The following is a 14,560-nucleotide window of genomic DNA, read 5'->3' on the forward strand; positions in this document are numbered from 1 at the left end:
GAAAATGTAACAGACCTGCTATGGAGACTGCCTACACTACGCTTGTCCGTCCTCTTTTAGAATTCTCCGACGCTGTGTGGGATCCTTACCAGATAGGACCGACGAAGTATATCGAAAAAGTTCAAAGAAAGGTAGCGCGTTTTGTAGTACCGCGAAATATGGGAGAGATTGTCACAGAAACGATACAGGATTTGGGCTGGAAATCATTAAAAGAAAGGTGTCTTTCGTTGCGACGGAATCTTCTCACGAAATTCCAATCACCTACTTTCTCCTCCGAAGGCGGAATATTTTGTTGACACCGACCTACATTGGGAGGAACGATCACCACGATAAAATAAGGGAAATAAGAGGTCGTACTGAAAGATGTAGGTGTTCATTCTTTCCGCGCACTATATGAGAGTGGAATAATAGAGAATTGTGAAGGTGGTTCGATGAACCCTCTGCCAGGCACTTAAATGTGATTTGCAAAGTATCGATGTAGATGTAGATGTAGAATATGTACGCTTGCTTGTCTGCTGGTGCGTGTGAAAGAATATTGCATCATGTATAGGTGTAAATGGGCGTCTAGGAAAAAGTAAACACACACAGCCATAAACGAGAAAAGTTTGTTACATCACGTTACCAGTACTCCATTTGTTAACAAAGCGACAGCAGCCAGTTTCGTGTGCGAACAATTTGCTGATAGTGCATTGTACCAATGAGCAACGGAACAGAATACGTTTTCAAATGTTGAGCAGTTCACAAGACTTCTGTTTTGATATATGTGATAGGAGTTTTAGTTTCTAAAATGTCTAATAATAATTTATCAATTTAAAAAATTTGTACTCATTTGTTCTTGTTGTGTTCTTCAGTCCTGAGACTGGTTTGATGCAGCTCTCCATGCTGCTCTATCCTGTGCAAGCTTCTTCATCTCCCAGTACCTACTGCAACCTACATCCTTCTGAGTCTCCCTCTACAATTTTTACCCTCCACGCTGCCCTCCAATACTAAATTTGTGATCCCTTGATGCCTCATAACATGTCCTTACCAACCGGTCCCTTCTTCTTGTCAAGTTGTGCCACAAACTCCTCTTCTCCCAATTCTATTCAATACCTCCTCATTAGTTATGTAATCTACCCATCTAATCTTCAGCATTCTTCTGTGGCGCCACATTTCGAAAGCTTCTATTCTCTTCTTGTCCAAACTATTTATCATCCATGTTTCACTTCCATACGGTGGGGTGATGACTGGGTGTTGTGTGATGTCCTTAGGTTAGTTAGGTTTAAGTAGTTCTAAGTTCTAGGGGACTGATGACCATAGATGTTAAGTCCAATAGTGCTCAGAGCCATTTGCCATTTTTTCACTTCCATACATGGCTACACGTCATACAAATACTTTCAGAAACGACTTCCTGACACTTAAATCTATACTCGATGTTAACAAATTCCTCTTCTTCAGAAACGCTTTCTTTGCCAGTGCCAGTCTACATTTTATATCCTCTCTACTTCGACCATCATCAATTATTTTGCTCCCCAAATAGCAAAACTCCTTTACTACTTTAAGTGTCTCATTTCCTAATCTAATTCGCTCACCCGACTTAATTCGACTACATTCCATTATCCTCGATTTGCTTTTGTTGATGTTCATAATATGTCCTGCTGTCCATTCCCTTCAACTGCTCTTCTAAGTCCTTTGCTGTCTCTGACAGAATTACAATGTCATCGGCGAATCTCTAAGTTTTTATTTCTTCTACGTGAATTTTAATACCTACTCCAATTTTTTCTTTTGTTTCCTTTACTGCTTGCTGAGTATACAGATAGAATAACATCAGGGAGAGGCTTCAACCCTGTCTCACTCCCTTCCCTACCACTGCTTCCCTTTCATGTCCCTCGACTCTTATAACAGCCATCTGGTTTCTGTACAAATTGTAAATACCCTTTCGCTCCCTGTATTTTACCCCTGCCACCTTTAGAATTTGAAAAACAGTATTCCAGTCAACATTGTCAAAAGCTTTCTCTAAGTCTACAAATGCTAGAAACGTAGGTTTGCCTTTCCTTAATCTTTCTTCTAAGATAAGTCGTAAGGTCAGTATTGCCTCATATGTTCCAACATTTCTACGAAATCCCAACTGATCTTCCCCGAGGTCAAAAAAATGGCTCTGACCACTATGGGACTTAACATCTGAGGCCATCAGTCCCCTAGAACTTAGAACTACTTACATCTAACTAACCTAAGGACAGCACACACATCCATGCCCGAGGCAGGATTCGAACCTGCGACCGTAGCAGTCGTGTGGTTCCGGACTGAAGCGCCTAGAACCACTCAGCCACAACGGCAGGTCCCCGAGGTCAGCTTCTGCACTTTTCCATTCATCTGTAAGGAATTCGCGTTAGTATTCCGCAGCTGTGACTTATTAAACTGATTGCTCGGTAATTTTCAAATCTGTCAACAACTGCTTTCTTTGGGATTGGAATTATTATATTGTTCTTGAAGTCTGAGGGTATGTCGCCTATCTCATACATCTTGCTCACCAGATGTACCCATAGGAAAGGCTAAAGGGAAAAGCCTATGTTTACGTCCCATTCCAGTTTATAGGTAGTTAGAACGAGTAATAGGTTTCGGAGTGTTTTCCTTGGGAGAGCTGATCGCGAGCTGAGCATTCCGATATCGCAGCGGCTGGAAGCCGACGATAAGAACGAGGAGTGCGGTGCGCATGCGCTGTGGCCCTGGCGAGCGCGGCCGCCTGTGGCGCGGGTAGCGGCAGCCAGTGCGCGAGGCGCTTCCCAGAGGCAGCGGCAGCAGCAGCAGGTGGCGGGTACAGCTGCAGCGGGATGGCGCTCTGGGTCCGCGTGCGCGCCCTGCAGGGCGACCGAGCCAGGGGCGACAAGCTCATCAGGGCCGACTTCAGAGGTCAGTACCTACAGCCTCGCCTACAATATAACCAGCTATACAAACGAACCGTTTGCACCAAAAACTGTTCGGGAGCAGTATCACAATCGTTTGTCATGCACAAGAATGAAACATCTTCAAACTCTAAAAGAAAGTTAATTTACACACCAGAGGTGATCCTTCAAAAAACAGTGTAGAAGCAGTGTCGTTTTCATCCTCTTGTAAGCTTTTGATTTGACAACCCCTATGCCTTAACAACTTGAAGATTATAATTAGTAATTTATGTAGTAAGCCTGTGGCAGCACTGGGTATAACAGTAAGATATTTCTTGAAGATCGGAGCTCTTTGGAGAGTCTAATGACATCCTTCAGGACAAAGTTTCCAAAGTTTGCGTTATTGAGTGTTCCGTTGATAATAGATTCTGAAGCTAAACTGTTCATACCTTCACACAATTTGAAAAATTATAAGGGTGTGGACACAAAATGGTCGTAGGTTGTGTTCCAAAAACGAACAGCATAGCGACAGAAATGATGATACTTTCTCCTGGACCTGACCATCATTTTGCAGGACAATGGTCAAGCACATACAGTGCAAGCTGTTACTGATTTGTTTGACTGATAGGGCTGCTAAGTGCTGTACCACCTACTGCACTTCCCTGACTTAAGCCCTCTTAAGTTCAACTCGATTTCTAAGCTAAAGGAAACAGTTCCCGGTATTCGCTTTAGAACTGCTACAAATTCGTCGAGCAATAGACCGCGTCGCTCGAACAGTCAACACAAGTGGTACTGCTAAGAGTATCCTACGACTTCCACATCACTGGCAACGGGTTATTCACAAAGCTGGTGACTACTTTGAATGTCAGTAAAACATTGAAACACGTATCTATTTTGTATGAGCTGTAAATAAATAGTTGCCACTATTAAAGTTCCAACCCTCGTATATGAAAATAACCAAAAAAGGCTTCAGATATATTATTAGGAAAAGAAGTTATCGTCTTGTGTGAAACAACAATGTGTATGGCATTTTAAAGCGCACACTGAAGCGCAAAAATATCATCGTAAGTAGCATCTAATTCCGATTTTGACTCTTAAGAATGAGCAGCACATAATGACGCTAGGAAATGTGATCTACGGTGATCGACCATGGAGCTAATAAACATAGATCCTCGCTTCACTATTTCCTCTAATTCTCATAACAAATACGGCATACAATCATTGTACAGCATATAAAGGTCGTATTGCAAATAAAATACCTTTGTACGCAACACAGTTATCCAATAGTGTGGATAGTATTAAGCATCAAATTGTTCTAACTGTTTATCGCTAAAACCATCTCACATGTAAAGGAAAAACGTGAAAATATGTGAACATATTACATTATACACCGCAGAGATGGTAAGTGGTTATTGGTAATACCTAACGTCAAATTGCCTCAACTTCTTTTCATTGCGGGGAGGATAAATGACTGGGAGATGTGAAAAGAAAATGAGAAAATGGCGTAAATACCATATAAAATAACGACGCTGCAAGCCGTGAACGATTTCTTTTTATTACCTCAGCTTTAAGTCAGCTGCATCAAAGGTGACATGCTTTAGCTGAAGATTAAGTCTCCGAAACAAATAATAGAAACGAAAAAGAAACAAAATGTACTTGATTTGGTAGCCTTCCCGTAAAAAAAGGCTGAATAAATTAGCAACCTTATCTTGAGAGAACCGTATTCAGACTAGTTATGAAATAGATCAAAGGTGCATAGACGATACTGTGAGAGTACATTCAAATACTGGTCCACTGATCAAGATCTAGGTTTTCCACGATTTCTTCACATCGGTTGAAAGGAAAAATGAGACCATATAAATAAATATTTGTTACACACACATATATCTTGCAGCTGGCTCTGACTTCCAGAAGACATCTTCAGACAATCCTTACCATCTTTCGCTATTACATGCAATGAATAACTATTTAGATACGATACCGGTGAAATGTGGAATCAAACCGCCCATAATGAACATGGGAAGTTTATTTGTATCTGATTCCACAAACACGAATTTATTGACGAAAAATTCCATTTTCTACCCAGCCTGTAATAAAATAACTTATTTTCACAACGATCAGCTAATTTTGGTTTTTTGCATTTTCAAGTGCATACTCCTACACTCTTATGTACACAGATATGGAATCAAACCGCCCATAATGAACATGGGAAGTTTATTTGTATCTGATTCCACAAAAACAAATTTATTGACGAAAAAATCCATTTTCTACCCTGCCTGTAATAAAATAACTTATTTTCACAACGATCAGCTGATTTTGGCTTTTTGCATTTTCAAGTGCATACTCCTACACTCTTATGTACAATCATAGGAGTATACACGTGAAAATGCCGAACAGCCAAAAATCAGTGGACAGTGACATAACTAACAGTGACTTCACTGTAGTCAGGGTGGAAAACAGAAATGTCCTTCAACACGAGAAGGTACGTTGACAAGCTGATGCTATTCACAAACTAGTTCTGTTTTTCCAGTGTGATTTGGACAATGAATGTAATGAATTGCTAACCACAACAACAATCGTAGTTTTTATTCCACTTGAGGTTCCTTCTAAACTTATAGAAATGCTTAAAGTGTACCAATAATTATTTCACGCTACTTTGCAAAACATTTGTGAGACATTTGCAAGTTATTTTCTTCTGGGTAGCGCCCCACAGCCTCAATAAGTTTGAGAAACACTTTGCTGCTGCCATGCTCCATTTTAAATTGCTTTATTTCCGCTACTTTTTTCAGACATTGGTCGTACTCAAGTAAATCTATAGTATCAGATATGGACGCATCGTTGTCAGTTCGTTAAACAATATGCGTACCATGCATATTTGTGCACAGCACTGTCTTCAACGGTCATCTCGAAAATTACGACTCTTCTGTGACAACGATGGGTCCACGTCTGATGCTACAGATGCTCTTGAAAATGGACAGTATCTGAAACTAATAGTCCAAATAAAGTAATTTAAAACATAGCGAGTCAAAGTAATGTCATTCTTCACATTTAAAAGCGATATCATTAAGCGGTGCCGTATCTTTGCGTTTACTAATGGAAAAGATAAACCTGCAGAAAACAGTACAGGTTGCTGCTCGAAAACGAATAACAGAAATTTTAAACTTTTTACCTATCATTTACCAGGCAGCATCTACCACCGACGTATGCCTTAACTGGTTCAAACCTCGCGTAGCACTTCAGGTCTTTTTAACAATTTAGCAAAGTTCATTGAGTGTGTAGACACTATCAAATAAGCCTCTCAAAACTCAACGGAAAGGAGTACCCATGTGTTTCTCGGTAGTTTCATAAGGTCAGTGGCGTACCGATACTGAGGCAGGAAGATCGACAACGAGGTCGTTAGAGCACAAGTTTCGATTGTTTCAAGGATAGGAACGGAAATAGGCGGTGGCCTTTCAAGGGAATCATCCCAGAATTTGCCTGGAACGATTTGGGGAAATAACGGCGAATCTAAATGTGGATGGCTGGAAGGGAATGTGAACCGTCTTCCTGCCGCACGCGAGTCCAGTGTGCCACCCACTGTGCCACCCGCTCGGTCGATGGGATACCAAGTGCATTAAACATAACGCATTCTTTAAGCGATTTTTACTGAAGATTAACTTAGTTTCAGCTATCAGTCACGCTCATATTCCCGAATTTCGTCACGTTTATCATCCAGTTTTATGTAGAAGCCGAAAATTGTTTTTATGTTGAGTTTTCTTCCTCTTACCTAATAATATTTACAGTCCAACTGTATCTAGGTATTAGTTAATTTCCAGTATTCCTTATCGTATGGAAGTTTAGACAATGCGCCCGCAAAGTATTTACTTATAAGTACATATCGACTATTACTTTTATTTTTTGCTAATGCGGTAAGCATTTTTTTAATAATAAAACGCGGGAATACAAAGAAAGGGCACCACTTAAATAATGTTTGAATTGCAGACTTAAGGCTGAGAGAAACAGCTGTTCTCATTAATGACGACAAAGGAACGGCGTACATGGTGCGTAAATTTTCAGGCCCGGTCTTCCCGTTACTTTCGAGAAACAAGGCAGCGCTCGCAACAGGGCGGTTCTAATTAAGAGAGAGCCGTGGCGCAGCGCTGAGCCGACACCCTGCTTTGTGCTGTACCCTACTGTCCTCCTACTCTGCTCTCCTGCCCTTAGTCTACTGTACCATGCGGCGCCACGGCCGTCTTTCTTTGAGCGAGTCTGGTGAGCGGCTTGTGGAGAGGACCACAAGGAAAGCTTCCATCATTGCCGGCTGCCTTATCCCATTCACGCTCCACCTCTATAGTCTATCCAGTCAGTGAAGGAAAGCCATATCTAGCTGAAAAACCTTCCTAGACACGTCACAGAAGCGATGGAACCTCTATGTTCAATGTGTTACCTTGATGCGCAACCGCAAATCTAAAACATTTCCAATAGTACCAAAACTTAAAATTTTTGGCGCGTGAAAGTCTTGTCCCGAGAAAAAAAGTTAAATCGGAAATGCAACTTCTGCACTATTTGTTCCATTCCTTACTGCACAAAACTAGGCTGCCACTAATTTCTAGCTTCTTAATGTGTAGCAAGAAGTGACGGTTACTTGTAATAGTATGACAGACCTTCAATCACGAGTTATTCAACCGCCAATGCGAAGCAAAGTCGGAAATTACATCCTTCTCGTTACTTTCCTCTCTTATTCTCAATTTGAATATTATTGCTAGAAATCCACGCATCCGAAAATTGCTATTTATAGTAAGAAGCGTTGCTCCTCGCGGACTGAAATGCAGCAATTAGAATATCTCAAGGGATCTCGACATGCATTTTTTTTTTTTTTTTGCGTGAACTACGTGAAAAATTGTATCAACCACTGAAATACAGTAACTTTAGAATTTACTCGTTGTCACACGTATAGAGAGCAAAGATTTTTCGAATGTATGACGAAAATATTTTAATATTAATTTATTCCTTTACGAATTGTGGAAATAACAATACACCGAGTTGACAAGTCATGGGATGCCGATATACACTTACAGAGAAGGCGTTAGTATCGCGTACACAACAAATAAAAGAACAGTTCACTGGCGGAGCTGCCATTTGTACTCAGGTGAGTCATATAAAACGGTTTCCGACGTGATTATAAGACGTTCAAAATGGTATTTGGAGTTGCACGCATGGGACATCCCATTTCGTAAATCGTTAGGGAATTCATTGTTCCGAGAACCACAGTGTCATCAGTGTGCCGAGAATGCCAAATATGGCCGATTACCTCTTACGTCCTAGCGACGGCCTTCACTTAACGACCAAGAGCCGTGGCCTTTGCGTTGAGTTTCCTGTGCTAACAGACAAGCACCATTGCCTGAAGTAACCGCAGATATCAATGCGGGACGTACGACAAACGCATTCGTTAGGACAGTGCGGCTATGGCAGGGGCTATAGCAGCAGACTGCAGACGCGGGTGCCTTTGCAAACAGCAGGACATCGGCTGCAGCGCGTCTCCTGAGCTCGTGACCATATTGGTTGGACCCGAGACGACTGAAAATATGTGACGTTTCAAATGGGTCCCGATTTCAGTCGGTAAGAACTAATGGTAGGGTTTAGTCGGCGCACACCCAACGAAGCAATGGACCCAAGCTTTGAGAAAGGCACCGTGGAAGCTGCTTGTGGCTCCGTAGTTGTGTGGGCTGTGTTTGTGTAGAGTGGACTAGGTCTTCTAGTCCAATTCAACAGATCATTGACTGGAAATGGTCATGTTCGTCAACCTGGAGACCATTTGCAGTATTTAATGGACTTCATGTTAATACGTGATAATGCACAATTTTGCTGGGCCACAATTGTTCTGAACAATTCGAGCGAATGATGTGGCCACAGACATCGCCCGATATAGGGCCCATATTCCATCGAACGAGTATGGGACATAATAGTTAGGTTCTGCACAAAATCCTTCACAGGCAACACTTTTGATATTGCGTACGATTATAGAGGCAGCAAGGCTCAACATTTCTGCTGGGGACTTTCAACGACTTGTTAAGTCCATGTGACGTCGGGTTGCTGTACTAAGCCGGAAGCTGGAGGTTGCGACACGAAACTGCGAGCTATCCCATGACTTTTGTCGCCTAAGTGCACTTCGGATACTCATTCTGGTTGTTACGCCATCTCACAGACATACATTTTTGGAATTTAGGTGCGAGTCATGTCATTGATTAAGACGAAACGTGAAGAATGGACTGTCTTCTCTGTCGTACACTGGTCTCATATGGAAAGAGATCATCACAAGTGATTTGCTACCACAGTATTAGGTCATCACGTGGAGACACGATTCCAGATTTGTACTCAGAAGCACGCCTTTCGCCTGTTATACAGTTCTTGTAATTAAGGATTCCGCACTCGTTTTACGGCGCAGCCCGAAGCGTCATATGACCACTAAATACTTCCTTCTGTTCGATGTCATTCAGGCGTGAAATATGAAACAATCTTTTGCTAATTTCTGTATTAGTTGGTACATTTAACCTAAAGCGACCAGTATAACTGCAGCATTTTATTTTGATAAGTTTGTAGTTACCACACTAGAGCGGAGAACAATGAAGTTAGGCAAATAAAGTAAATTATAAATCAGAAACTGCTTATAAATGTAACATTGAAGTAGTGCAGTAATATACATGGTGTTCCATGGTTTTGTAACAAATGTCTAGGGGTGCTACGTCAAGTCATGGAGAACAAGTTGTGCTACAACAAAAATGTTCGCTGGTAGTTCTGAGCGACATTAGGCTTCTTTTATAACCGGTTATCGGCACACCGCTGAGGTGCAGCAGGACACAAGCACTGTGCGGTGTCCGTATCCTATGTGTCTTGCCCGTTGTCCAGTTGCCTGCTTCGTGTCAAAGCGGTAGGCGGAGCTTCTGTAATATGTTTCTTCGTTTAGAAACACTCATTCTCCAGGTTTTGTGTTGAAAATTACTATCTGTGTACTGAATTAGGTAGTATGGGGGGGGGGGGGGGCGTGTAAGCACAGATGGGTGACGGACCAGCTAATTTGGTGAAATCTCGTCGTCCCAGGGTCACCAAAGCATGAGCAAATTTTTCTCTAACTAAAGTTGTTCCTCATATGCGTTTGATACAACGAGCTTGAAACACAAGTATATTTTGAGCGGAAGTGTTCAACTTTGGTCCAAATTAATCCAATATTCGTTCTTATCATTGCCAGTTGCCACATTACCTAAGATTCAACCAAGTACTTTGGCCTCGTACGTAAACTGCTAAGTTTCACGTTCCAGCACTTTTCTAGGGTTGACTACAGAACTAACGCAAGATGCAATGTTGCGCAATGTTCTATATAGCTATGGATTACCGTATTCGTCCAAACTTTACCTCAGACCCACTGTAATCCACCCTACACTTAGGACAGCGTTGATATTATGCTCTTATACTTCAGTGTTATACTGTATGTTAGACTGTTTTTAGTTCCTCAGAATACTAGAACCCTCTGTTTTTGCATCTGACTAGCCGCTCACTAGACATACAATACGCTGGACTCCCAAGAAGTATAACCACTCGACCAGTGGACCATGGAAGTAGGCAACACACAAGGTTCTACATAGTCTCTTGAACATTGTTAAGAACGCGTGCCCCGCCTTGTGGGTTTCATATCAGGAAGTGCAGCAAGACTTGGTGGCTTTACCGAATACTGTAAGCACTACGGTGTTTCGTAATATCGATACTCAACTTTGATAGCTTTATTTATACTGTTCTCATTCACGTGAGCCAGAAGAAATGGCATTGTAGACAGATTTCTGTTCATAGCGTCGCGCTTTGTCACCACATGCACTACAGTGACACATGGAGATAGTTCAAAGTACAGAGCAATATAAATACATTATAGCCGCACAATCTGCAGATTGTAAAGCCGGTAAAAATTACTTTAAAATTCATCATTAATATGAAATCTATTAAGCGTTCATCAGAGTTTTTCGCACCGTTCTACATACTTCATCGATTCAGCTCTTTAGTTCAGTTATGCTGACGTGGAAACGCCGTGTAATTACATAAAATAAGCTTTGATTTCATACAACACCACCCACTCAATTTCTATCCATTGAAAAGCACTTCTGTGTTGACTTTTTGTTCATAACTGGTGCTACTACACTAACAAACGTTTTGTGTGTAGATTCCAGCCAAATTAAATTAGTGGATGCGCTTTTATTAATTTATTCTTTTAGTATATTGTTCTGGAATGGTACTGCTGGCTGCCTCTTTACTCCTCCCTAACGAGCATCAGATACGATTCAGCTAGCATCGAAATTACTGTTGGCGAGTGATATACCATTGGGTAGAATGATCACTTGATGAACGGTAATTGCCAAGCGGAAAACCATTCTTACATATACTCCAGCACTGTCGTGCTGTAATACAGCTCCCAGTATGTGTTCGAGAATCAATGAAAGTAGATCGATGAAGTACACCTTCCCCAATTTAACGGCCTTTTTTAAGAGTAGTAGCTGTTCGAAGAATCACAAAAACACCAAGATTCCCAAATCAACTGTAATCTACCAATATAACACTGAACTTAAAGCTAAATTATACCATTCCAGACTCATGCAAGCTACCATTACAACTGAAATTAATGGGAGAGTGAATATAACGTAATGTTTCGCTCATCAAATTAATTATATATGTTTCTTAATCCGTTACAACAGGTTGCATCAGAAAAGCAACTGCTTAGATCCCAACAAAGTGAGGGGACAGAGGCACCCCAGTAGTGGCACACTAGATAACCCTGCTGCACTTACCTCCATCCTGCAAATTTATATCATATTTCGTGGTCTGCTTAAATCGAATTCCATTCGTACCTCCTTCAGTCTTCCACTCAGACATTTCGGTAGCAGCGTTTGTAACATATGGAATGCAGTTTCGCCGCTACGCTTACTGAAAAGCGAATTTTCATGACAGTGGCACAGTTAGATTTTGACTAAGTCACCGATGTCTTATCCAAAGTTAACTGATGGTGGTCAAACATACTCATTTTAGCCTCTCATTCTATTCAACTTCCTCAATAATTAGTTATATAATCTGACGCAGATGTTTTCTAACTGTATTTGTAGTTGACTATGGGGCTCTGAAAACTCTTTAAATTCTGTGAAATACTTTGATTGAATAAAAGTTTTATTTTAAAAAATTTTATCACTTCAGTTCAATAAATTATCACTGAAAGCTCACTCCGTCAATTGAACTCCAATTTGAATACCTTCTTAAAGCAAATTTGACTTCACACGCTCAGCGAAGGTGTGCTGCGCCAGAGGTTAAATGCGTTAATAATAGTATACTAACAAAAGCGATCACTCTTCCCTTCTCGTAGTAATTACAAGTAGTAGGGAGTCCGCAATTGTGCCATTGTGGTGCCCTGCGTGCAGAATGAACGGGTTATTAATCAGTTGTAGCAATGAAATGAAATTACATCAAATGAATTTCTCAAAAGCCAATGACCGTGCTGCAGACTCTATTTAACCCGTCATCCTTCACACATTCCCACAACTTGCGTAAAAATAAATCTTTAAATTCGAAACTGAAATTGAGATAACTGCAAGAAATCTTAATAGCATATATTCTTCAAACCAGTGTAATAATCCCTAACATTTATGAGTCGCAGTTCAAAACTCGTCCGCAATCGGACGTAATTCTATCGATTATAAGTTTATCATGGTGTCCGCTCAAAATAATATATTGTAGCAATTTCGTTCAGTATTTCCACAAAATCTCAGACCATATTAGTCCCAATTGATTACAGTTCTCTCCCTCTTAATATGAGCAAATTACAACGCGTCAGTCTTCTCCATTTCCAGGAAGCGCAACACTTTGTTACAATAGAATGTGGTAGGTTATCTCTGCCTGGGCGTTGTCACATAGCTTATTATTACTTGAAGCTAAGTGTTTTCACATTTTCAACAGAATTTATAGTTTCTTTATACATAGCATGAAAGATGGACTTAAATATAGTGGCAAATAGGTCACGAGAAGGGGATAGCATAAGTCCAAGATCCGAAAGTGGAAGTTTTCGTTTGATTTACACGTTAAGCATGCGATATTGCAGTTACAGCAAACACTTCTTCTGTGTTTATAAAAATACAGACATTTCGCTCTTTTAACTGACCTATGTACATTCTCAAAGTAATTACATTACAGTGATTAATCTCCTGAAGGAACACGATTAATACGGTATTGTATCATTCAAGGAAATTACAGTGCTGTAATTTGCCGATCAGTGTGTTCATAGTAATTGTCAAATATCATGTATTGCTCCTTAAATGCAGCTCATAATATTTAACAATCACAATGCATTACTTCTTCGGCTAAGCTTAGCATTGTAATTTGCTGGAATGATACAACGCCTTATAAATCCTGTCGGTTCAGGAGCTTTTCAGTTTACCTAATTTAATTTGACAGCGCATCGTAATCCTTAAATACTGAGTAGTATTCCACATTTAACACCGCGCAATGAAACAACAGATCCAGGGAAAGGAAATGTTTCACCACATACTTATGCCTGTTTTGGAGGAACGATAGTGTTCCAGTGTACACTATTAAGGAGCTACCAACAGAGACAGGAGCATAGTGAATGAAATTATTAGCATAGCCAGTAATGTATGAAACATACCTTTGGCAACAATGAGGATCATGATACGACACGAACTATCATAATGGAGTATTGTGCGAGTGGGTGGACACATAGACTCGCACCCAAAACAGCAGCATGGGTAGATAACAGAGTGCAAAGTGACTCCTTTTCGTTTGACTGGAGCTTTTGTTATTGTATCAATCGAGACGTTAAAAGTAATATCCGAAACTCGTCAGCTCGATTTACAGATAGGGAAGAAAGCGGCGCATACTGAATGCTTACTGGATACCGTCAAGTGAAGACTATAGTAAACAAGCAAACAACAAATTGGCTTTCATACTTAACACTTGTGGCAGAAAATATGGAACGAAGCTTGGAGTCGGACGTTCAGCATCACCAAATAAGAGGCTGGAGATGACGCTTCTGAATCTCTCACTAGGATTGATACACTTGTTGACGGGCCATGACCCTTCGCCTTCTGTAGGCGACGATGATCTGGACGTGGCTTTGTGGAAGAAACCTGACAATTTCGGCCGTTTGTAGAAGAATCATCTTCCGGCCGGCAACACCGGAGTGACGTGGCCAGGCAAACTAGGGTGCTCTTCACCGCACCCAACGATATCCCTCGAGAGTAGGGAAGTTGCGCCCTGCGACTAGGGATCCAGGAGACAACTTGAGGTGTCAAATTCTTCAAAGAGAGCTTGGGGGCCGCCCAGTTCACGCATACGGACCGGGGAGCGATGAAATGCCTCCTGGAATCCCTCCCGCAAAAACTGTTGGTTTTTCTGTTTGTAATATATTTTAGTCTCTCACGAAATACTACACTGATAGTAGTGAAATGGGTTGTTATGTAACAGATACAGTTCTTACGTTAGTAGATGTAGTCTGGTCTAATAGAAATAGCTAAGGCGATAGCTGTAGTTTTACAGGTAGTAGAATTACAGTTTATAAATGCAGTCCAGGCAAAAGAGATACACCTTTTGTCTGAATTATAAGTAACAGGATACACTTCAAAATCCAGCTGCAGTTACACGGTAATGACACCGAGCGACGAAGCTAAGTGGTTAAA

At 41.0% G+C, this 14,560-nt stretch overlaps 1 protein-coding gene across 1 annotated transcript in view; it reads left to right on the forward strand.

Annotated features, from left to right (window-relative positions):
- The first annotated feature begins 2,810 nt into the window (after positions 1 to 2,810).
- The window catches only part of LOC126363426 (otoferlin-like), a 609,055-nt gene continuing 597,305 nt past the window's right edge, over positions 2,811 to 14,560 (forward strand). Inside the window, exon 1 of the mRNA XM_050007966.1 lies at positions 2,811 to 2,889. Coding sequence (XP_049863923.1) covers positions 2,811 to 2,889 — 79 coding nt within the window. The remainder of the gene's footprint in view (positions 2,890 to 14,560) is intronic.

Source organism: Schistocerca gregaria, chromosome 1, assembly GCF_023897955.1.
Source record: "Schistocerca gregaria isolate iqSchGreg1 chromosome 1, iqSchGreg1.2, whole genome shotgun sequence".
Taxonomy (NCBI): Eukaryota; Metazoa; Arthropoda; class Insecta; order Orthoptera; family Acrididae; genus Schistocerca; species Schistocerca gregaria.